The 24,883-nt window shown below is 44.6% G+C and overlaps 1 protein-coding gene and 1 long non-coding RNA gene across 3 annotated transcripts in view; one reads left to right on the top strand and one right to left on the bottom strand.

The window, feature by feature from the left end:
• Positions 1 to 23,947, top strand: part of LOC125699959 (uncharacterized) — a 161,363-nt gene extending 137,416 nt beyond the window's left edge. Inside the window, exon 4 of the long non-coding RNA XR_007379740.1 lies at positions 23,812 to 23,947. This is a non-coding gene — a long non-coding RNA (uncharacterized LOC125699959). The remainder of the gene's footprint in view (positions 1 to 23,811) is intronic.
• The window catches only part of LOC125699943 (vascular endothelial growth factor receptor kdr-like), a 119,953-nt gene that overhangs the window by 65,725 nt on the left and 29,345 nt on the right, over positions 1 to 24,883 (bottom strand). For both annotated transcript variants that reach the window (XM_048960012.1, XM_048960013.1), the window contains exons 2-8: positions 23,967 to 24,063; positions 19,742 to 19,953; positions 8,409 to 8,536; positions 5,180 to 5,339; positions 3,645 to 3,781; positions 2,062 to 2,221; positions 1,345 to 1,462 (exon numbers count right to left, since the gene is read on the bottom strand). In XM_048960012.1, the coding sequence (XP_048815969.1) occupies positions 1,345 to 1,462; positions 2,062 to 2,221; positions 3,645 to 3,781; positions 5,180 to 5,339; positions 8,409 to 8,536; positions 19,742 to 19,953; positions 23,967 to 24,063 (1,012 nt within the window). The remainder of the gene's footprint in view (positions 1 to 1,344; positions 1,463 to 2,061; positions 2,222 to 3,644; positions 3,782 to 5,179; positions 5,340 to 8,408; positions 8,537 to 19,741; positions 19,954 to 23,966; positions 24,064 to 24,883) is intronic.

Below are 24,883 nucleotides of genomic sequence, written 5' to 3'. Positions count from 1 at the left end.
TTAATCATAACTGTTTTTCAGCATGTATGAATGATCCTTTACTATTTACAAAAAAGTGGGTCTGTGTTAGGGAGAGTTTAGAGTCAACAGACAGGTCAGTGAGGAATTTGCAGCCCTGAACCATCGCTAACACTGGGTTGGGCGAGGCTCCATGACCTTCTCCTGCTTGCTGCTAACCCACAGTTGGGTTATGAATATGAAATAGGGCAGACTTTGCCACACACAGAGCTTCAGACTTGGTGGAAGGAGAAGCTGGGGTACGTGTCCTGCTGTCTGAGCATGCTGAAAGCCTCCTCTGCAGTCATTCAAACTGCGCTGAAAGACCTCCAACGTCAACATCTGCTGCATGTGGGGAAGGAGGCTCTGGTGGTCGCAGCTGCCACAGAGCTGCCGCATGCTGGGCCCTGGGAACAAAGCCTGGCAGGGGAAAGGGGGTGCTCCCTCTCTAACTCCCAGGAAGGTTTCTGTCTCCTAAAAACCAGAGGCAATTAAAAATAGCTCTTGGCATGCAGAGGTCAGTGATTTGACTGACATCAGAGAATTTCTTGTGAGTTTGCTGCTAGGAAAAGCCAGCAAACCCATCCCTGAGCAACACCTTTTGCTGGCTGGCAGGCCATCCTGAGCAGCACTCAGCTGGCCAGGTATGGCACTGGGGAGTGTTGCCAAGCCTCCTGCTCAGCTGAGACAGGCAGAATTGCCCATGGTGAGTGAGGTGGGGCTGGGAAAGAGCCCTATGAAATAGGGCATGGAGAAAGTGGCAGGGCTGAGGACAAGTGATGTAAGGGCAATGAGAGAAATGAATGTCTCCTGCACTCACTGATGTGTTGGCTGCTTTTCACCTAATCCATCACAGTCCAGGTGGAGCCTTTACAGTGCCTAGGAGGAGTTACTGGCATTGCTGGTGGGACCAACCAGAGTAAATTATTTAAAAGATAAGAAGAGAAATATTTTTTCATGTTAATAGTGTGTCCTGCAGCTTTCTGCTGTGCCCTGCATCCTTGCAGACTAGCCACCATTAAAGCTAATAAACTGGCAGCCCTTCCCCCTTAGATTTTTACTGTTCCAAACAGTTCTGTGTCCAGTGTAAACAAAACCTCTATTTTTTCTGTAGGAACCTTTTTGTTTGCATGACTAAAGGGGAAAAATAGCATGGGAAAGAGGTACAGCTTATCACCTCCACACAGCACACGGCAGCACAGAAAGGAGAAAACTCCTTGGGTGAGCTGTGAGGCCGTGGCTGTGAGTGCTCCCAACTTATACCTGCTGTCAGTGAAGCAACAGTGAAAATCTGCTCCAGACAGGAGCCTCAACAAGGCCATGTCTGCTTTTGCTCCAGGTACTCACCAGGCAACAGTTGGGCGAGGAAAGGCATCCACCTTTGCAGCCAGTTTCAGTGACTTGTGTCCTGATGTAATCTCATAGTAAAGCCCTTTCTTGTGTGACACCTCAAGGAAAGGTTTGTCTTGAAAGAGAAACAAAGAGAAAGACAAGGAATGGCAGATTTGCCACAGTGCAGTGCTCGTATCTTCACACAGTGCTCTGCCTATCCTTGATCTTTTGCAGCTGCAGATGTGCAGAAGATGGAAACAACCAAATGGAACGCCAGCCTGGTAGAGCAGTTTGACTGCACAGCTCTGGCACAGTCAGTGAATTATATCTCCACATGAAGGACTTTTTATTTAATGGAGAGAATTAGCAGCTGCTGTGCCCCTGCTGCAGCATGTCTAAGTGCTGGGGCATGCTGTCTGTGAATGCCAGCCCGACAGATTTTCCAGGGCATCAGCAACCACTCTCAGAGCTGCCTTTTCTAAGTAGCTCAATCCCAGTTCATCCATACCCTCAGATGTAGCAGTCTTGAGCTCTGTGATGTTTTTTTGAAAACATTGTTCTGGATGCTGACTCTCTCATAGACTTACTACAGATTATTAATGTTTTAAGTAGTTGTCATTCTTCCTAACAGCATTGAGGTATCAGCACATTTGGTAATGTGGCACTATTCTTTGGTTACACTAAAAGTATAGTCTTGGTTCTTGGGTCTGACGGTTTAGCTGCAGAACTTACCGTACACCGTAACGGTGACATTAGCTTCCAGCTTCGTTACATTGAATGTTCTGCATATGTATAGGCCTCCATCTTCCATGGTGACATTTTCAATTGTCAGGCTGCTGCCAACCTTGTACACGGGTTCACTCTGGTCCATTGTTCTCCTGGGGGAAGGGTGCTGGAAGTCAGCAGAAAAAGAGGTCAAAAAGGGGCATAATTGGGATCGCTCTGTTTACCCTTACAAAGTCTGCCAGTTAAGAAAAGCAGTGATTCATATCAAAATTATCGTAGCTCCCCATCACGGAAGTAAATATTATAAAATATTATAAGCAGGAAGAGCTCTTGTGTGAGCTCTCGTTATCAAGTTTAATGGGAAAGAGGCAGTGGAACTATGGCACGTCTCTGCTGAAACCTGGGCGTGCAGGTAAGCCATGGGACACTGCAAAGATCATCTCTGCTCACAGCTCACATCCCAGGGATCTCACTGCAAAACTGCCATCATCTCCTGTAGGGTCACTGCTGTGCCTTTTTCGGGGTCACTGTCAGTTTTCTTGTCTTAGAAAGAAAGCCTACTTTCCAAAAGAATAACAGATATATTATGATAGCCAAATGCCAATGCAAATTCCTGAAGAATTTGAGAAAACATTTTATTATTCTGATTGGATTTTTGATCCCATATATTTGGTCAAGAAATTTTGCATTTATAATATTAGAAATCTAAGGAGGTTTCATAAAGAAGTAACTCTCTTCCATCATGTGGGTTTCAAGAAACAGGATTCAGTAACACTGGAATTTAGAAGCTTGCACTTCCATAAACCATTTTTTCTGTAGTTTCTTCACAAAATCAAACATTCTTTTGTTAAGTAAACAAAATAAGTCCAAAATAATCAAATTTTAGGGGGCACATTTTACACTGTTCCGAGAGGCTTAGATGCTCCTTTGAAATGTATATTTTGCACAATTAAAATAGAAAGCAATCATTTTAATTCTGAACATCAAATAGAACCATGAGTACAGTACTGGATGAACGAACTGATCTGGAAATACCCCTTCTCTCTGGTTTTCCTTAGGAGAACTGGAAGGTTTCAGTACATCAAAGTGTCACGTGGCTCTACATCAAATTCAGCATTTCTGTCTTGCATTCCACAGAAAGCTCAAGAACTCACTTTCAGAATTTAAATTTAATTATTCAGTGAGGTCTGAGCAGATACAAGTGGCTTTTGTTTCATTTCCCCTACTTAATAAGTGCCAAGATGGGTGAGCAGATTGATAGCTTGCACCCTTCATGACTGCCCTTGAGACTTAAGTTGTGAGCTGGGAAGAGGCCACAAGTAATGCGACAGAAATTGTTCCAAGAGGAAAGATCTCCTGGCTTTTCTCGCAAGCACTTATATAGCATGAGATTTGCAGTTTAATTTACAGGCTCAAGATAGTAGATGCATTTTAGATTCATTCAAACTAAAAATACAATCAGTTGTAGGCATAGAAATGGTTGGCTGTATTTCAGAACAGCTAGTAGCCAGTGTGCTCAGCACCATGAACATCTTTCTTTTGGGTAGGAGACTGCATCAAAGCAGAGTCCTGAATTCTCATCAACTCACTCTCCCCCTAGGACACGTCCATACGAATTCGATGCGCCCGTTGATGAAGGTTTCTGCTTTGCATTCCAAATAGAGAGTTTCTCCAACCAGCAGTTTTTTGGGAGTTGCTTTCAAAGCCAGGTTCTGTGCTCTGCCCTCTGAAAGGAAAAAAGCAAAAGTATAAGCACACAGCACTCCACGCATAAATGACACTTAAGGTAGCAACCACACTCTGAATGCCCCTCCAGCATCTGCTCCTTTCAGTTTATAGAGCACTTCATCTTCTTCTGCAGTTTCTACGGGAACTTTTGAAAACACGCAGTAAGGAGCAGCGAGGTCAGCTGAATAAACGCCTGAACATCAGCTGATCAAAGCGGTCAGATGTGGGCACACTCATTTATGAATGATTTTTCTTGCTTTCGCCGTGTTTGGCGCCAGCCCTCAAAGCCCAAACATTCTGATACTATTCTTGTACTTCTTCTTTCCTAAGAAAAGAAGATTCAGAAGTGACTCAACATTTTCATTTCTCCTGCCCCTGGTGGCCAGTTACCTCTCCTTTTTGAATGGGACCACCAGATCTCAGTCTTTTGTATTTACTGATGTCTCAAATGCATCAGCTCTGAAAAAGCCTCCTTCAAGGCCATGCCTCTTAGTCTGTGGAGCAGCATAGCAAATACAATTCTGACCACTGCACAGCAATACATTACAGAGAAAGGTCTTGCAGGTGTGCTTGGGGGCTAGATAAGGATGTCCTCATGGCTTTTTTTTTCAGCTTTGCATTCACAATTTTAGTAATAAATAATCACTACTCCAGCAATGAAAGAAAAATAGAAAGAGATATTTACAGGATCCTTATTTGGCTGCCACACAAATTCATTGTTATTTAAAGCTGAGTGCTAATTGCATAGAAGGATGCTATAATCTAATGGGAATGAAGTCACAATCTCTCCTTGTGAAAAATACAACGTACAAAGAAAGAAAGAGAATACATTGAAAAGAAAAATAAATTAGAAGTGGATTTTAATTAATCTCCAGCATTTCAAAATTTAATGATTGGTAGCTGCAAATTTGGATATAAATTCTGAGCTGAAGGTCAACTGTAAATACAAGGGAAAAGACAGAGTAAATCACCATGAGAAACAGGATAAAAAAGCAAATATATGAATATGTTAATGAGGTTTTTATACCATGATCTCATGTGTTTAATGACCAGAAACAAAAAGAAATCTAATGTTTTGTTTATTCTAAATTGGCATTTGCTTTGGTGTAAATACTGCTCTATCCAAGCAAACAAAGCTGTGGTGAGGTTTGAATAAAATGCTCCTGTTCTGTACCACCTCAACACCTGGCAGTTTGAGTGGATCAGGCAAGTTCTATTGAATAGGAAAACAAGGGGAAGAATCAGTTTGCTGCAAGTGCTGCAGTTTGGATGTGCTACAGATACATAACAATTAGATATATCAAATATTCCTAGGGCTAGCCAATAAATAATAGCCGGGGATTAGCAATGAAGCAGAAATACTGTGGTCATTCCTTGGCACACAGCAATCACTCACCCAGTTTGTGTACGAGGTAATAGGATGAGAACACACTTCCAGTGATGTTTGCAGTGCATGCGAGTACTCCAGAATAAGTAAAAGAATGAGAGGGGATGACAAATCCTCTTTTTGGGTCCCACACCATCTTCCTGAAGTCTAGCTTTTCAAGATGAGGATACTGAAAGAGAGCAGGCAATAGGAGGTGGCTGAGACATTCCCTTTCTCCTCAGGTCATCAGGCCAAGCAGCCAAGGCTGTTCTGCTTTATGCACTAGGGAGATATTTGACCTTTCAGAGTGGTTGGTCTCATTCCACACACATCTCAGGCAACAACAACATGTACAAATAGGAGAGTCCTCCCTGAGGTACAACTGTTTGAAATCCAAAACTTGGACATCGTAACTGGGGCTCTTGATTCAGTAGCGCCAAACCTCTCAGACCTTATGCAAGATATGGTGCCACCCACTGTAAATCCGGTTTCCCTCATCTCTTTACTGCAAGTAATTTTGCCTGTCTTATGGAAGCTTTGCAGGGTAACCTTTTTGGAAGTGCCTAGGAACAAAATCTTGCTTTATGCACTACGGGTATGCACCATGCATTTTTCTCAAAACACCATTCTCTGATTCTATGATTCACATAGTAGCACAGACATTAGTTGTCCTAGATTCCTAAATATTTGTATTGTTCTGTGATTCTTGAAAAAAAGAATCATAATGTTGCTCTTCACCTTTTGTGTGCAACACACGATTTATTCTTCTGCCTCCAAACAAACAGTATTCCTGTATTAGCAGTGTGGTTTAAATTGGATTCAGTTTAAATAACTCCTCTTCTGATGAAATTTCAGCTCCAGGCTTTGAGAGCTGATGCTCATACCTATCCTGGGAACCTGGGAACACACTGTTGGTTGGGATGGCATTGCTTTATGTCCCTTATTACTAAGTACTCAACACAGAACAAAGACTGTGGAAGTAAGAGTTTGGGGCAGATGCTGGTGGCATTGCTTTGGGATGGCAGGCATGGCTTTCTTCTGGAGCAGCAGTTCTTTTCTGACAGTCATAAGAAACATGGATTTTGGGAAGATGCTTTCAAAGTAATTGAGCTGTACAGAGCCATTAGGAAAATTCAGGAAAAGCTGCAGAACGAGATCTGAGACCTGAGGCTTAATCGTGCTTTAACACCCATGAAGGTCAAAGCTGTAAGTGGCAAACGCATACTGAGCCAAATCAGTGACTGAACAGATCTGACAGGATTGAAAACGCTTTTTTGCCCAGAATTAAAATCATATTAAGCAAAACTAAAAGTTCGAGTCTTGTGTCTTAGCACTGTTTCTTAATAACAGAGACGATCTGCAGAGTTAGCCGGGATCTGTTTGGTATTAGTGAGTGGTACCTTTCCCCATACATATTTAAAGGCCAGAGAGTGCAATGATTTTAAAGTATAATGGTAACATAAGGAACTTAATTTACGGTGGGAAAAATACATTTTCTAAAAGAATAATAATATGTGATAAAGATGAATTTCATGGTTTGGCAGCTCCGCTCCCTGATGGCGAGAGGAAGGGGAAGAAAAAATAACCCCACTCAGGAGGCCCTTTTCAACACTACACACATATTAAACATCTCCATAGAATATTCAAAAATATATATTTAAACAACCAAACAAAAAACGTCAGTGCTGCTTGAAGGAAATCACAGCGGCTTTCCTCCCTTTGAAGTTCGCTGTCTATAGGAGATTAAATTTGGAAGCAGAGGATGTTCTAAATCTGTCCGCTCGCCTCGCTCACCTCTCGTCCCACAGCCGCACCTCCGCCCCTCTCCACCCCGCTTCCCCTGCGCATGGGAAGCCGCCGCCTCGGCTCCACGCGGCCGTCGGATCCCCAGACGGGCTGTGCTAGAGGTGACTTTCTGGCTGCTGGAACTGGCACACGGCTCCTGAGAGCGTTCCTGCGGGAGCGGCGCTCAGCATCCCATCCCTCCCTGTGCCCTGCTGCTGCTCCCCATTGCAGGGGAAGACTCTGTGGGGGACAGTTTTCTCTGCAATTCAACAGGGAGATTTCAGTGGAGATTTCATTTCTCTAGCAGCTTGCCTCAAGGTAAAGGACTGCGTTTGAAGAAATTACCAGGGGAGAGTTTAGCTGGTACACAGGAGAGCCGAGTTGCCTGTAAATAAGGGGATAAATCAGGGAGCTCCAAGGCCCTGTTTAGGCTCATGTGACTCTATTCCAGCAGCGAATTTGGTTGAAGTAGGCTCACGTAAGATGGGGATGTTTCATTTTTATAGCCAAGGAGAAGGTGATAACAGTTATCCAGGCCGAAGTGATAAGCTATAAATGGAGAGCAGCCTTATCCCCCCACTTTTAATCCCTACTGACAAAACTTAAAAATAGAGATCTGCTAAAGCAATAAGGCTTGTGCTGTCCCTGTGCACGTCTGCTGGAAATTCGCCATCGCTTTCTGCAGGAGCTGGAGCTCTGTATCAGGCCTCTGTGTTCCGTGTGCTGGCCCTAAGGAGGAGATGCCCAACACCCAGGAGAGGCAGAGCCCCTCAGACCAGAGCCAGCCATCACGAATCTGCGTTCCCTGCTGGCACACCACCTTCAGCAACACAGCATCACATCTCACACCCTTCCAGAACAGATCGTGGAAAAGGGGCAGCGGCAGAGGCAGCAGGGCAATGGAGAGGCACATCACCTCCTGGGCAAAAGGCAGGATTGGAGCTAGGAGACCCATGTTCTTTTCCTTCTTCTGAGATAGGCATATTTCTGAAGTGGTTCTGAAGCTCTTTAACTGAGCAATTACATCCCTATTGACTGAAGAAGCCCAGAACCCTAAATTTCTATTTTTATTCCACAGACCGTTCTGCAGCCTTGACATTCAGGTGTGGCTGCTGCTGAAGGAAGCAGTAGCCACTTATTTCTAAGATCAAAACTTGGTTTTACGTTCTGAAATCAAGCAGAAATGGGCAACAGTTCTGAGAGGTTCACAATATAAAATTGATAAGCTTTAATGGAGGAACATCAAACTATGAAATGTGAAGAACATTTGATAAACTCAACCGAATCCCACCAACAGCCTTATGCACAGTTCACCACTAATACACTGTGATGGCAGTGCTTCCAGATGATTACTGCCTTTTCTATTTCCTTCTGAAACATACCTAGCTTCATCAATTTTATTTTTCACATTTACCCACTGTGATGGCACTGCAGACCTCTGAATTGTCTGAATTTCTCCAAACCAGCCACTTACCTTGGTAAGTATGGGTCTGATATCTGGAGAAGTGACTTGGCAGGGGATAACAACTGTTTTCTTAGTCTTTAGAATGTAGATGATTTTGGGATGCTCCGGGTGAAACTCCACAAATGGATTTCTGTCATCTGCAGAGAGAAGAACACTGGTTTGCAGAACCATTCCTTTGCTGATCAGAGCCCACTGTTACACATGACAGGACATCCAGTGGCATCTCGAATATCCTATTTTTAACCTTATTTTGCTAGTTTGTAGCACAATCATATTAAAAAGAAATAAAAATCCTTTTCCTATCCATTCCCCACCTGTAACAATGCAGTTAATAACTGGCTCTGCTGGTCTCCATGGCACATGGGTTAGTTCTTTCCTCGATGCTCTGAATTTCTTTCACAGCTGCTATTACACTGCAGCTCATCAGAATTCCACAGCAATTAAGTGTTACCATAAGGGTACAGATTAACACAGAAGTAACTTGGTCACACCTTTAGAGAACTGTAGGATTTTCTACAGATTTGCCACAATAAATCAGACAGGATATACATGTATCATAGAAATAAATAAGAATCAGAGGTAGTTTAATTTAATAAAGCTTCTGAGCCTTACTGATTTTTCATTGTATGGATACAGTGATGGTCATCAGGAGATTAAAAGAATGTGAGACCATCAAGCAGTCAAGATTTTTGTAAAAAAATTCTTTAACTTGATATCCTATGGTATAAAGTTTCAGATGCCAATCAGCTAATCCAGAGCTGACTACAGCATGCAATGTAGGCAACCAGCCATTTTGCTTTGGATTATGCTGTTGACAAGACAGTATATGGATGCCATACAGTAACCTCAACCTGCCTAGAACGTGCCTCTGAACGAGCCTTGCATCCTCCTGCTGTGTTTCCTTTCTAATTCCTGATGTAATATTGAGGGATTTTTATAGAGTAAAAAAATCCATTACTAATTGCTTGGAGGATCTAGCTATGCTCTTGTGGCTCCTTGTGTCCCCTCTTTGTAGGACGCTGGTCTGAGCTGCCTGCATGGAGTGCAGCATCTTCAGTAAATGCTGCTCACTGTCCAGATGCCTCGTGAACACAAAAAGCAAAGCCACAGGCTGTGTTTAGGAGTCTGATTGGTGCCACTGTCGTGCTCTGCCACCACTGTTCCAGTCCAGCTGACCACGACCCCTTTGCCTAAGTGCATTCTCTCACTTTGCATCTAGGGCTGTTGTGGCAGCTGTTCTGTGATTAAAGAAAGCCTCAGTTGAACTGAAGTTAGGGTAAGGCTATCTGTGCGTCCCTTTAGCCCCTGTATTACTGTATCAGAGCTCTCTCCTTCATCTGTCAGAAGAACTGAGAATGTTCTTAAATCTCCAGGAAAAGATAACAAAATATTTCTCTAACATTTTTAGCTAGTGAGGAAATAGTTCTGTAATTGAAATGTTCAAAATTCCAAGTACTCCTTTCTGAGAGTTCTCTATTTTGTCTGTTATTGACAAGGGGTTCAAATAAATGGCAAAAGCCTCCCAAATTTCTCCTTTCCAGTAACCCATGTGTTGGCAAACAGTGTTTTGCTTCAAATCAAGGGGGATCCATTTTCTGTTTAAAACAAGTGTTCACCCTTTGGGCAGCAGGGAGCAGTTGTATTCTGTGCTGGTCTACCTGTCATTAAATAGGAGTGAAGCGCTCAAGTATGTTGCAAGGGTCAAACGCACTGCATAGAAGTGCTACAGTTATGTTATAGCTGCCAGTTTACACCATTTCACTTAAGTGCATTAAATTAAGCTTTGATGGTGAGAGACTTTTAGGCTTTGAAAAGAGAAAATCTGTCACTGGCTGGGCAGCACATCCCTCTTCACATCATCTCTCAGCTCTGGGAGTTTTGATCTCCTGCAAGAAATCAGTGCTGCTTATTGGTGACCTGTAGAGTAGTTTGAATGCAGAATGTGAGGTTTGGATTTGCTTGTCCATTCCAAAATACAACTCCACTGGCAAAGGAAAACAGAAGTGGTTTATCTCACTCACTTTGTCTTTGTTACCCCACGACTGTTAACTTGTCTGGGAATAGGTTATTCATATGGAGATATCAGCGTTCATTTCTTTGCTAATGACAACAGTCCCTGCTTAAGGAATGCCATGGAAATGTGTGGGTGCTCTCACTTGGAATCAATCGCAAAGAACAAACTGGATGTGGAGTTGGAGTTCATGCTCTCCACAGCCCAGAACAGTTTTCCTCACAAAAACATGAAGCGTGAGAAGTAAGGACTGAGGCAGGATAGTGGGACTGTCGACTTTTGTACTTTCGATAGCTTAATTTTAGCTGAGAATTGGAAATAGGGTTCTTAGCAGATGAAGTGTGCTTCAGTCATGATGGAATCAAATGGTGGCACGGCTCATCAGAAAGGTCAACACTGCCAGAGTTGTTTTACAAAAGGACCTGGATCGCTGTGCAGGTACAGGAGCTGCGTGCTCAGCGTGGGGAGCTGTGATAAGGGGCCAGCAGGGGCCCTGCAGAGCTCTGGCTGCACGCTTTCTGATCTGAACGTGAGGCAGTGAAACTGAAGACAAAGACCAGAAATCGGGATGAAGTCTATCACTTCCAGCAATGCCTTTTCGTGTCAGCTTCTATTCCACGCTATTCATTTTTTCTGACTGCATCAATCTATTAAAAACACGTACTGTGGAGGAAAGGCACTGTAAGAAACGTTGTAAGAGATACTAATTAGAATGAAACACAGACCTCTTATCTCCCCACATGTAGGAAGTTTCGGAAACACATCTGAACTTTTTGGCTAGGCAGGCATTGGATCTAATCAAGCCTCCAGCTGAGAAACCTGATCTCGTGCCTACAGCTTTGTAGCTTGTTCCAACCCCTAAAACTAATATGAAATATTTACACTCAGTACGGTTTGTCTACTGCAGTTTCCAAACAGGTCAACTGCATTCCTCTATTGAGTTACAGTGCAAACATGTGTTTAATGTTTGTGTGTGAACATTAGTGCTGCTTAGTGCCTCTGCGGTCTTGCTCTCCAGCTAACCCATGCTTGGAATATATCAAATGTGATGATACATTCACAGGCAAATTTAAAGCTTATGCAAATAGCAGGAGGCCCTTTTACTTCCAAGAAGATCCTGTCCTTGGATTACTTGCTATAGGAAAAAATCTACTGAGAAAGTAGATTTGCATTTCCAGTGAACAGTGAGAGTACAAAAAAGTGTTAGGGGAGGCACATTCGTATCTATTTCTCCTCTTATGGGCAAAAAGAGAACAACTGCTTTGCCCTGGGACAAAGGGATGAGACAAGAATATAGACCAAGAGGAGACTTGCTATGAAAAAGGAGCTTTTGGTGCTAAACTATTCACAAATCTGGATCAGTTTTTGACTAATTCTTCAGCTGAATTTTAAAATATTTGTGCCATTGTTTTTAGAAGGAATTTCACAGTTTGTAGGAATTGAAAGTTAGAAAGTTTAAAAAACAGCTATTTAAAACAAACAGCAATGTTTGTTTAAGAAGCAAAAAAATCAAAAGAAGGTAGCTAAGCAAAAAGGTTAAATAATCCTAAAACATAGGAAAACACTGAATTATGCAATAATTGAAGCACTTCAGTCAAAACATAACACAATTTCTCTGAAGTATTTCCTCTCCACAGAAAACAAACCATTCCTTAACCCCGTTCTCCTTCATCGTTTCTCCTCACCTCCAGGACTGACATCTGCCAAATTTTCGGCATCACAACAGAACTAAAAATAATCCACTTATTTAAATTGTAAATGGAACAGATACTCATAGTCGTGACACTGCTTAATGACTGAAGAACACCTCAGAGGGAAGCATGAATTCACAGCCTATACTGCATAAGCTATATTTCATTCCTAACTGACTCCTAATGGCTGAACTGACGTATGGCTGAATTGCCATATGTCTAGACAGTTGCTAGAATTACACTGTCCCAGAGCATAAGCTACTGTCTGAACCGAAAGGCAAAATATATACATTCAGCCTTTCACATTACCACTTAAAATCTAGATAGGGCTTTAAAATCTCTTGGCAAATATCAGCAACAAAAAGCAGCTCTGGGTTATAGGGACTATTGAGCCCCAAAGAGGACCAGTGTGCAGAGCAGCAGAGCTGTGCATCCTGCAGTTTGCTGGGGCTTCATTCCAGCTGCTCTAACAGCCATGAAAGCGGGAGCGAGCCAGCTTCTCTTGCTTTGGACAGGAGAGGCTTTGGACAGGAGTGTTTCCCAGGCAGCTGGGCTGCTCATTTAACAGATAAGCAAATTAAAGTGGCTCAGCCTGAGATCTTAACAAAATGACAAAGAATAAATACGGAATAGGGAACGAATCAAGTGCTAGCTGATACTTTTACTCTTGCTCAGAAAAAAATGGAATCCTTCATGAAACTCTTACATGGGTCAGACTGACTGGCACAGAAAAATGATCTGCTGGACACTGGGAGTGTCACTGCCAGCTTTACAAACACGTTCCCCACCGTCAGTTAATCAGCAGGCAGTTTACTCACTGTAAAAAAAGCCTCAGAGAGACAGAACTTCTTGAAACAAAAGGGACAGGGTCACTATCCTTTAAAAATGATAACCTGGGCCTCAAGGAAGATCTCAGACTCCAGATGGTGGAAATCAATTGCACTCAACTGTCAAACTGGGAAAGCTGTGTCATGGAAAATGCAGGTGCTGTCCTGCAATGCAAGGCTTGGAAGCCTTCTCTTAGCAGCGCTGAACTCCAGGAAAAAAATTCTTAGTGAAGAAACACTTGATGAAAATAGCTTGGCACATCTGTTCCTCCTGAGATGGGAAGGTAATATGCCCTATGAATCTTACCCATAAGAAAACACCCATAAATTGCCATAGGACAGCTAAGAAGAATAATTTACTGCAGGCTGCAAAGCTCATTATATGTGAAGAAAGACAAGAGCTGCAGCACGTGAGTGACTGATGGAGAGGCAGAGGCCCCTTCCTCCAGCCCCAGGCTGGCCGGCCCTGCAGGTCAGTGGTGGTTTGCAGGAAACTGCAGCCAGGTCGGGTGCTGCTGCTCACCCTGCACAGCTTGGGGGGAACGTGCAGCAAACTGAGGGAAGGCAGGGCAGCGGGGGAGGGAGCCGGCAGAAAATCAAGCACACTGCGCACAAAGAGACTCAAAGGTCAAGTGCCTACAAGAACATGGCTTTCCTTCAGGCAGAGAAGCCCTTCATGTTTAAATTCTCTTTCTGCCCACGACACGATTAATTAGTGCTGGAGATGAGTCCCTTCTAACTCAGCCACTTGGGCAGCGCACAGCTTGCTCCCCAGGCCCGGCAGGGATGCACTACACCCCTCCACTCAGCGTGCTGTGCGCTCAGGATCCTTCCTTCCCAGCATTGCATCCCCTGTGTGTTCAGAGCCTGAGACGTGTGCACAGGACTTCGTACAGGGCGTTGGGTGCTTTTCATTTCTGCTCCTGTTTCGTACATCGTGAAGACAAATTGTCTCATGGCATTTGTATCACATCTAAACCTGTGGAGATAACATCACCTCTCCCTTCAGTTACCATCCACCAGCTCACAGATGACACACACTAAGTGGCCTTTGAGGGCAGTCACGTTTCATGCACCACTGTTCAATTCTTTCAAATTCCCAAAAATTCTCAAGTTTCAGCTGGATTCATTCAGTCCAGTCTTCAGACCACGCACTTTGCTTCTCACTTTGTTCCTGCTGAAAACACAGTGAAGGTATACACCCTCCCCATTGCTCTTCTTCCTTCAGTAGTATCTTACAAGAATAGAGTAACTGGAAAGTCTGAGGAATCAGTTTCTCAGGTCCTTTGGTTCATTTTTTCACATGAAACCCCATGAGTTTTTTCTTCTTCAAAGCCAAGAACACTCAAAACATTCATAATTGTTATCAGTTAAGTGACACTTTGGTCACGGAATTTTGGAAGGCATTACAAGAAAATTGCCTGACTTGCTGTATTCATCCTGGTAGCCTATCGAAGCTTCCAGGTGCAGAGGTAACATCTAGAAAGTCATCTTGTTTTGAAATTGGATCTTTGAAAATAAAGGACTTTTCAGTTTGGCAGGCAAATGAAAAGAATCAGTGGTGGAATGTTTAGATTAAACAGAAAGCAGAATATTTTATCTTTAGGCAAAACAAAAGTGACTGCTAAGCCCCCAGAAGCCATTCTGAGTCAACATGAAGCATTTTGTTTTGGTCAAATGAAGTACATTCTTCCTTTGCAGATTGCCATTAGAAACACAGGAATATTTGTAGAGAAAAATATTATTTTATAAAATGTTACTTCAAAAATTGTGCGAGCAAAATTCCTTTCAATGCTGAGCAGAAAAAAAACAACAAGACAGAATGGATTTTAAAAAAAGTCTCCATGCATTGGCAAAAACTATGTTTCAAGTGTCAGATGAATGCATGAATTCTGATTACCCATTATACAAGACTTTCAGCAGACACAGAGTTTGTAGGACACATTCCCCTACTGAAGTCCCATCGCTAAGAACTGATCTCCTGTATTAACTGCAGCCAGCTGCTCAGCTGGGGCAAGGCTCAGCAATCAGTGATTACTGGGTGGAAAACCAGTGAGAAAGAAGAAGTGGGGGAAATGTGTTTGTGATTTTGTCTGTCAGGCTTTTGTTTAGGAATTCTGTATGAGTTTAAAGGAGGAGGCAATTACATCTTGCTGCTGGAAGTCAAGTGCTGTCACTGACAGCATGCCAGAACACAATGCTGCTTGCTTAGCATCATATCTTGCAAGGCTCCTCCACTTGAAAGTGGAGGAGTGAAGTTTAGGATATGATTTGAAGATACTGATTGTCTTGATTGAGAATTGAATGCAGCTCTTTTTTCCCCTGTATCCAGTCCTTTATCCAGACCTTTATATTTGAGGAACAGCACAGAAAGCTGTGCATGTTGACATAGCCTATATTCCCACACCATGTGGCCCTGAATATGGAGCCAGACCCTTCCACCAGTCTGAGAGACAGCCAGCTTATCTGCTGGGATGCATGCTGAGCAGATGGACACCACGTGCCTGTCTCAGCTAGCTGAGTGTCTGGCAGCACGTGTGGCTGTCTTGATGCCTCCAGCGTGAAAGGAGGAAGAAATGTGACTCCAGCATTGGTAATATCTTCTGGAGAGCAAGCCAAAGCCCAAGTCAGGGCTGCTTCTCACAGTCAAATTATCTCTGTGAACTGTCAAGAGAATTAAGGAGGCAGAAATCAGCTTCAAAGAATGCTGAAACAAAAATATGGTCATGTGAAGGGTGCTTTCATGCATTTCCATCCTCTTTAGATTCTTCTCAACAAGGAATTATGAAGGAGATGGAGCTTCGTATCTCTGGGCTGTGGCATTTGATAAAGAAGGGACTGTGGCTGATGTGACACTCAGCCCTGATGCAGCAGTTGTCCCTCCTGCCTTCTCTGTTCTTCGCAGCAGCAGAGGGAGATCATATCCTTCCCTGTGATGCCGTGCTGCCAGAGCTGATGAGCAGTGAGATGCATGCTATGATAAGACAAGCTGCTTGGATACATCCACTGCCATGTGAACCACCAGCAGCTGGCTGGGCCTAAGCAGGAAGCCAGTGTTACAGTGTTCACCAATGGACATGTTGAAAGGGTGAACCACACCAGGCATGAGCAGCTTCTGCCCCATGATATCAGACCCTGCATGGCAGCCAGCACAGATGTACTGCACATGTATATACTGCTTGGTGCCAGTGGTCAGAGGAGGTGGGACTCGCTGGTTTTGGAGTAGTCTGTTGAGCATCAGCCCTATCGTGGCCCTATTTATTTAAAGAAGCAGAGTAGGATCTTTGCCTTGCACAAAAAGAAATAGGGAATGTCTGTTCCTGAACTCCTGTTTCCATGTCTTGATGTCCACTACTGTTCTAGCAAAGCAGGACCACTGGTGTGTGTGGACAGGAACCAAAGCACAGCACGGAAACTTGGATGAAGTTCTCTAGACAATATTTTGCAAGATGTGACCGGCTCCAATTACCACTGTAGGATGCACAATTTGCTGACAAAGGAGAGCAAAACAGAACAGAACCCATTTTCCTTCCCGCTCCTCAAGCTGAGTAGTACAGAGAAGTACAGCAAACCCCATGCTGCTATATGGAGCTGAGGGCTGTGAGGAAATCACCGCCTAAGCCAAGGTAGCACTGGGCTGGTGCAGGGCACTTCCAGCTGACACCCTGGGGACTATCAGCTGTTTGCTGACAGTATTTCAAATACGAGAGCTGCAAGGGCTGATTTCTGTCTAGGCTGAGGTGTGGAGAAAATCTTTTTGTTTCTGTTTTCCTCCATCTCTGAGTCATGTTCAATTTTATACATGCCCTAGGAAGCCCAGCAGAGAGGGCTCTCCGCGTTGGAACATGAGATAGGAGTCTGCCCCTTCCTTGGGCTCAGGAGTCCCAAAGCTTGAGATAAATGAGTACGCTCCCCAGGAAGACCATTTGCTCGGGAAGGATAATTGCAGAAGGCAGAGCAGAGAGCTGGCTGCCTCGCTCCCCTGTCACTGCAGAGCCTTTCCCTCAGAGCTGCACTGAAATTAGATGAGCAGTTAAAAACTTCCTGATTATTTCTACTCCATCCCCAAGCTACTTTGTATTTTCAATGAGGAGATGGGCGACAGGAGAAGGGGATTGTCTGCTTTTTAATTACAATCCTCGGGACTTGCAGCTGCAGCAGGAAGTGAAAAAAGGCCTTGAGAACAATGATTCAGGATTGAGGTCCTGAGTGCTGCCTCCCTGCAAACTGGCAGTGCAGCTGAGGCACAGCACTGACCGCTGCCTTCGGTCCCCATGGGCTGCCTGGTGTGTGGGGGTCACGGCCTGAGTGCACGGGGGAGTGCTGCTGCATGCCAGATTCTGGCAGAGCTTAGAAGCTCCACCAGGGAGGCTGTAAAAACAGAAGCAAGCACAGGAAATAATAGCCAGTAAGCTGGGCTTCCGATACAATCATGTACTCATTTTGGTGTCAAGCAGCAGGCCAGGAATGAAGGGAAAAAAATACCATTCCTTCCTTTTTTGGCAATGCTGGCTTGTAACCTCAGAAGAATCTCCAGCCTTCAGGGCCTGGCTCCACATTTTCTCACCCCACCTGGCTCGGTGCTGCAAACAGCCTGCCCAGCCATGCTCCTCCGCAAAACATCCCGAGACGGCTCTGGGGCTTCTGCTTCTTCTGGTGCTCAGCAGGAGCTGCGAGTTTCTTCACTTGGAGACAACGGATGGGTTTCCTAGGGATGCCCAGAAACTGCATGTCGAAGCTCCTTAACAGGGCATGTGTAAAAACTGAAGGAAAGGATATGTTCTGAATGCCTCGCTCAGCCCCACGATACACTCTTGCTGAGAAACAGCTTTCTCATCCCCAGAACAGCCTGCTGGTATTCAGCAAACACACAGGAATTACAGGGGAAGAGAAGCCCCTCCTGCATCCACGCTGAGGTACAACTTCACCTCCCCAGGGCCGAGCAGCTGCTGCAGGCTGGCAGGTCAGAGCCCAGAGGCAGTTGCAGGCTTATGGGCTGCAGTGCTGTGGTGGGGCTGCGTTGTGGGTGAGCAGCTGTCTTGGGGGGACACGGTGCAGAGCGTCTGCTCACTGGCTCACCTGTGCATGGTGCAGACTGACTCACTTTCTGTACGCTTCCTTCAGCAACTTCTAAAATACAGTAAATCTCTTCTGAGAGGGGAGAATCTTTGAGGGTGATTTAGAGCAAACTGCCTTGCCATGCTGTTTTTAAGGGGAACATTGGCACAGAACTCTCAGGCTAGCAAGAGGACATCCTGTGATTTTTTTTTAGACTGACACTGTTCCAAGTGCATCACCAGCAAACATTTCATAACTTGGGATATTTTCTTAAGATATATACTTAGGCAGTCCCAAAAGATCCATAAGATTTCCTGCTCATGTTCTCACCATAGAGTCATGGAGTCCTGGGTAGCCAGCCATGGCACTGAATCAGGATAGAGAATTGAGTTTTCAATGCACTGTTTCCTGACGTGTAGGCATTGAGTTGGATTAACAATCTTGGATGTAGGGCATCTGAGTGGTGCGTAATGAGAAAAGGAAACAGCTCAGCACAAGAACTAGGGTGGATAAAGAAACCAGGGCTTAGAGAAACAAGGGGAAAAAAAAGAGAAAGGAAATAGAAAGGGAGAAAAAAAGTGACTACAGGAACTAACAAGTAACACCAAAAAGCCACTTTCCGATAAGAGGAAGACTTGCTGGGAAAGCAGGATGAGGGCAGAAAGGGACTATTTACAACAGACATAAAGAGATTGGAAAATCTTATCCACATGCATCACACAGGTGTGTTCACCCAGTACTTCCGAAATTGAATTTAGTCGTGTGGGCAGACCACGTTAGCCAAACCCATTGCATCTCTAGTATTTGCTTCAGTAAGAGGATTCAAAGAATCACATTTTAGCAGTTACTGGAAAAATAGAATTCACTCATTTTCTTGAGTATTTGTAGAGAATTGCACAGTAACCCCATTCAGCACCAGTGGATCTCATGCGATCCCTTGCCATGACACAAAACCTCAGCTCCTCTGTCTGACTACTCACCATCTCAGCTTGGAAGATCCAAAATGATTTCACAGTTTAGTAGATCAATTGTCAAATGAACTGGAAAAATACATCAACAATTTCTGGGAATATTCTTTCAACAAAAGGTCCTATTATCGAAATGGTTGTTCAGTGTTACATTTACTTTCCATTTGTTATTAGATGTGAACCCAGTGATTCTGACGCAAATAGAAGAGGCAGCTTGAGAGAACAGAAATGAGCAATAGGCCATTTTTCACCAAAAAAAAACCCCATCCAATGTGTATAATGCGGCCATTTGGCTTTGCTAAGTACGTCCCACAGATGTGAAGGACAAAGCAGTACACAACTGTGTAGGAGAGGCAGGAACCGCAGAGACTGTTGTCGGGGAGTTTGATGCCTGGGGAGGAAGAGGACTTGGGTACTGAGGGTGAATCTCAGGAAAAGCACTGTGGTAGCAAAAGCCTTAAAAGGTCTTAAAAGGTAAAGGAAGGAAAAGACATTTAAAGAAATCAGTGTTCACTTACTTGGAACAGAAAAATAGGCAGGACAACCTCGTCTTCAAGTGATAGAATTGAATGAGATAGCCAATTTCTGGCTCTTGTACTTCTGTCCCCATGAATTAATTCATCTGGCCTGAAAACCCAGGTGTATCCCAGCCTGTGCAGAGTGCCACAGCTGTGCGTGCCGGGTTGGCGAGGTAGGATTTGTGCAAGCATTGGAACCGGGCTGCTTCTTGTAGCACTGATTTTACATTACAAAAAGGCATAAAACCAAAACCAAAGGAAGTTCTTACCTTTAACAAACACATAAATCCTGGCCATGAGCTCCTCGCTGGATGGGGCGTCGTCATGAACGCAGGTGAGGTACCCGGTGTCGCTGGCCGTGGCGTTCCTGAGGAGCAGCGTGCTGCAGCTCTGCCCGCTGCTGTTGCGGCAGCTGCCGATGTGCACGCGGGGGTCTGCCCTCTGTGCCTCCCGCAGCAGCCAGCTCACCGGCCGTGCTCCCCTGCCAACAGCACAGCACAGTTACAGCGGGCCATGGTTCAGGCAGAACGTGGGCTTCCTTCTGACCCACGGCTGCCAATGTTCCTCCTGTTCCCCCTCTTGTCATTTGGAAACGAATGATACAGGCTGCGGGGTGCTTGGATTAGCAGCCATAAGAAATTAAGGGTGCTCACACCACACTCATGCAGCAGAGCAGGGGAAATTCCAGAAATTGTAGCAACTGTGGCAAGCTAACTCCTGGAGGAAAGCTTAGTTTTCATTTTAACAGACATCCTGAACTCCAGTTTGTTTTTCTACCGCTATGTTTAAGCCACTTCAAACATTTAAAAGCACCAGATAAAATTATATGTTTCTTTCAAGTTGGGGAATTTGCATATTTATCTGCCAAATTAACTTATACTTTCCTTTAACTGTAAGGCTGCATGGAGAGAGAACATTTATGTAACTTCTCATCACCTTTCTTGTTTAATCAGCAGTGACTCGATCTCGGTTTTGTGAAGGGTCTGCAACTAATCCAATTACAGATCTTAGAATACCCGCTCAATACACATCTTTTTCTATTCACCCCATCACAGCACTTGGCACATAAAACCAGCAGGGCAGATAGACACACCGTGTCACCCATTCGTGTCTTAGTTATGATCACAGCTAGCGTCAAATGCAATTTTGTGTAGTTTACTGACAAAAAGCAGGGGCACTTTATCACTTTTTGAAGGACTCAGAGAGATCTGGTGTTCCAGGTCAGCAATAGGCCCTGGTTCTGCTGGTTGTGTTGTGGTAAATGCAACAGGCACACCACAGCAGCTCCTGCAGCTCTGTCCTGCTTGGGATGAACTCTGGGGGCTCTGAGGAAGCCTAGCACAGGCTCTACACGCTCATGCAAAGAAGAATGTGATCTTCTTGTAGCAGATTGTTTTCTGCAGGTCAGTGCAGAAACTGGTGGGGGGCAAAAGTGGTGGTCTGTGGATCCCAGTGGAGGAAGGGGTTTGGGTTCACAACAGAGGAGGCCGTTCTTTGCTTCCATGCCTACAGAAAGGCCATGCTATTCCAGAGGACAGGAGCTCACTACAGTGGTGAACTCCCATTGATCCAATGGCATTTGCAGAGCAGAGGAAGGAGCAAGAACCCCTGGATTTTCCCAGCTGAATGTTGCCAGGAAGAAATCCGGTCTAGACATGTCTGCTCCATAACGATGCCTGTCCTCAGAGTATCCAACAGGCGTGCTGTGTGAAATTTCCAGTAGCTAAGAACTCTGAACCACTTCTGTGCCAGTGGCTTTGCAGTGGCGCAGTCGGTGCACTACGGGAATGCTCTTGCCAGCAAGTCCAGTGACAAACAAACATCCTCTTGGCTCTGATTCTGACCGTCCTTCTGTCGCCTTCCTGAATACAGTGAGGAACGGGGCCTAGGTCTGGAGGTTATTCCCAGCACGTAGAAGAGTGAGAGCCCCGGGCAGAGTGTGGATGTTCTTCCTGGTGAGCAGCTCACCCTGCTTCTTGGATCCACAGTGGGCTTGGCAACCCCGCCTCACCCGTCACACTTCCTGTCTTTCTGAGGGCGGAAATAGCTTCTTACGGAGACATCCCTATCCAGTGCTCTTTCCCAATCTACAAACGTCACCAGTGATGTAACAGCCACTTCTGTCAAGAAATGGAACTCCTGGTCCCAAACAGGAACAATGGCACTTCATGTTCATAGAACCATTGAGGTCAGAACAGACCACTAAGATCATCTAGTCCAACCATTGACTCATCTGTCTGCTAACCACGTCCCTCAGTGCCACATCTACCCTTACTGAACACCTCCAGGGACAGTGATTCCACCACCTTCCTGAGCAGCTCATTCCAGTGTCTAAAGACTCCTTCTGAGAAGGCTATAGTTCCTAGTACACAATCTGAATCTTCCCTGGCACAACTTGAGGCCTTTACTTTCATCCTATCACAGTCATCTGGAGAAGAGACAACCCCCACCCCAACCTCCTTTCAGGTATTCATAGAGAGCATTAAGGTCTCCCCTGTGCCTCCTCTTCCCCAGACTAAACAATCCCAGTTCCCTCAGCTGCTCCTCATGAGCCTTGTGCTCCAGACCCTTCACCCTTCCAGACCCAAGTTTTGTTGCTCTTCTTTGGACACAGGCATCACCAAGCCTGGTGTCTATAGCAGCGGCTCTGCAGAGCAAATCAGGGGGTTCGCAACTCTGTGCTTCCTCACATGGACCTACTTTTTCCACCTGCTCATTTTATACAGGTGGAAGATGAAGACTTTGACCACTGCCTTGGTATTTTCACATATTTGGCAGACAGGAGTCACAGCGATAGCTGCAGCTTTGGTCAGGCTGCCAAAAATCAGGAAATCCTGGCCAAGAATCTCAAATTAATGGAGTCTGCAGCAGCTACCTGCCTGTACTAATTCCTTGCACTGAGACCTGAACTCTGGAAGCAGGCAGAACTCCTTCAGGGCCAGCATTTCCCCATTTCTTAGGTGGGTTTATTGCTTCACATCCGTAAAGCAATTTCAGATCACAACCAGGGCTACTGAAGTGCTGATAATTTCTTCATCTCTTCGTTCATCTGGTGATATGAGGAAATCAGTTCCTACTGATCAAAATGGCAGCGGATGGAGAACTGCTGAGCAGCACTGATTCAGTTGGCCTGGAGCAGCACACAACTCTTGTCCACACATCATGTTTTACGAAGCACTGCACTGAGATTTTAAAGGACTTTAAACTTTATTGCCATGATGCTTGCTGCTTGCTAAGCTAAAAATACCACTGTAAGGTTGTTTTGACCTCATAAGCCACATGGCTAATTGGAGGTATTTGGAGGAAAAAAAATGCCTTACACTCCAGAAAACATCAAAAAGGTACACAGACTGAGTCCATCTACCCTTCACTATAAACACTGGATTAGTTAGACCAGGAAAAAATCAGAAGGGTTGTATTTATCAGCATAATCTACAGCTGAGATTCACCTTCCCACTGTTCTTTCTCACTGCCTTCAGTGGTTGCAAGAAACCAACAGTATACTAGCTACACTCAAGGAGACTCTGCAAGAAGATGTAAAAAGGTGTAGCATGTGTAAAAGAAATTGTGATTGTCTGGATTACCTTCAGCCTTCTCTATTACAGTGTGTGCTGAAGGAACCGAAAGGCAACTTCTCACAGCAGCTTGGCATTTAAATCACATTCAGAACAAGTGGAACACCTACGTGCACCCCGGTCAGAGACCCTCTGTGTGGCCAAGCAAGTTAATTTGTGTCCTGACAGAGCAGAAGGAGCTCAGACTCTTCACACTGACTGCTCAGTTGTGTCCCTCCCAGCTGTGACAAAGCTGCATTCCCCATTTCCACATAAGTCACTGCTGATGTCTTGCTCGTTTCTTGCATGGCTACTTTTTATATATTATGTCAAGAATTGAATTGCTGCCAGAATTTATGATCTGTGGTCTGGTTTTTAAGATCCTTGCTTATCTCTGACTTAAAGAATATGTATTCAAACAGGTCAGGTCTTTGAATGTACACATACAGATTGGTGTTTATTTAATTGTCATCTTCTGGGCTAGGCAGTATTTGAGGTTAGGAAGTTTAAGCTTATATACACATTTTTGTCTTTATACATATGTATAACTATATATATATATAGCCATTTACTGATGGACAGGGGGTAAAGAGTGATTTTAGCTGCAGAGGAATCAAAGCTGCATCTCTTCAGGCAAAGGTTTCCAGCCATGTCCTTAAGCATGCACTCCCCCTCCATAAGCTTTGCTGTGTGCTGACTCAGGACTTTGCTTTGGTTCACTTATGATAAAAGGAATGAAGTGGGCCGAATGCTGACCAAAGACTTTTCTCTCTGCTTTGTTTCAGCCCAACAAGTTCTCCTGAAATGCACCCGAGGAAAAGCATCGCCAGTTGCAGATCGTGGCTGTCCAGCAATCTTTGCTCCCCCCTGCCCAGAAGCCGTGCTGTGCAAGGTAATCAGTACAACCGAGGGCATCCAGCACTGCTGGAGCAATCCTTACCTGCATTTTATTGTTAGAACTTCTCCTGGTAAGATGACAATGTGGTCTTTTGCAATGCTCAGCACTGGTTTCTCAAAAAATTTGTCCTCAGCAAGACCTGACCCAAATAAAGAAGAAATAATTGTTAGGCAGGCTATTCACCATGGTTAGAACATGCACAATACAGCCGAGGAAAGCTTTTTGTTTTGTAAATAGTTCCTAATTTGGGGGCCCACACAGGGCTTTAATTTATACTGATGCAATTCAGTTGAGCACAGAGTTGCATGGTGCCCACTGAGATCCCCTCTGTTTGTTTTTCTTCCCCTTATTCACCCCTTTCTTTTTAACACCGAACACCTGCATTTCTGCTCATAGTCTTCCTGCTTTTCTTTAGAGCTGGCTGTGTTACTGGGTTACTACAGTTTCAGGACAACAGATTAATTTCAAAAGAATTTTACATACAGAACTGGAAAGAATCAGTCTGGGAAACAATCTGATGTACGAGGTCGTATATTACTTTTCAGTTAATAAAACAGTAATTCTGGGAAGCAACTCTTTGATTCTCAACTGTGAAGCATCTGCTGCATTAAATGCAAATTAAAAGCCCACTGTTTTCCAAAGCAACGTTCACAAATAGTGCCTTTGAACTAAGTGGCAAGCTGCTTCCTTTGAGGCCGTTGGGCTGTATACTCTGTAAGGCAAATCTGCAGAAGTGTCTGCGCCACCGTCCCCAGTGTCAGTGTCATGAGGTCCGTCAGCTCAAGAGTGACAGTGGTCTTTATTGACAGCAGTGTCAAGGCTGCTCTCATCATAATCGTCATCATCTCTTGGCACAAGGAAGGCCTTCAGGACAGCCACCCTTCCAAAGGCAGATACAAGCACTGAATGTGATGAGATATGCCCAGCCCCTTGCAGACAGCTGTTTGAAGGGGGGCAGC

Source organism: Lagopus muta, chromosome 13 (genome assembly GCF_023343835.1).
Source record: "Lagopus muta isolate bLagMut1 chromosome 13, bLagMut1 primary, whole genome shotgun sequence".
NCBI classification, from domain to species: Eukaryota; Metazoa; Chordata; class Aves; order Galliformes; family Phasianidae; genus Lagopus; species Lagopus muta.
This window is presented reverse-complemented; position numbering and strand designations above follow the sequence as displayed.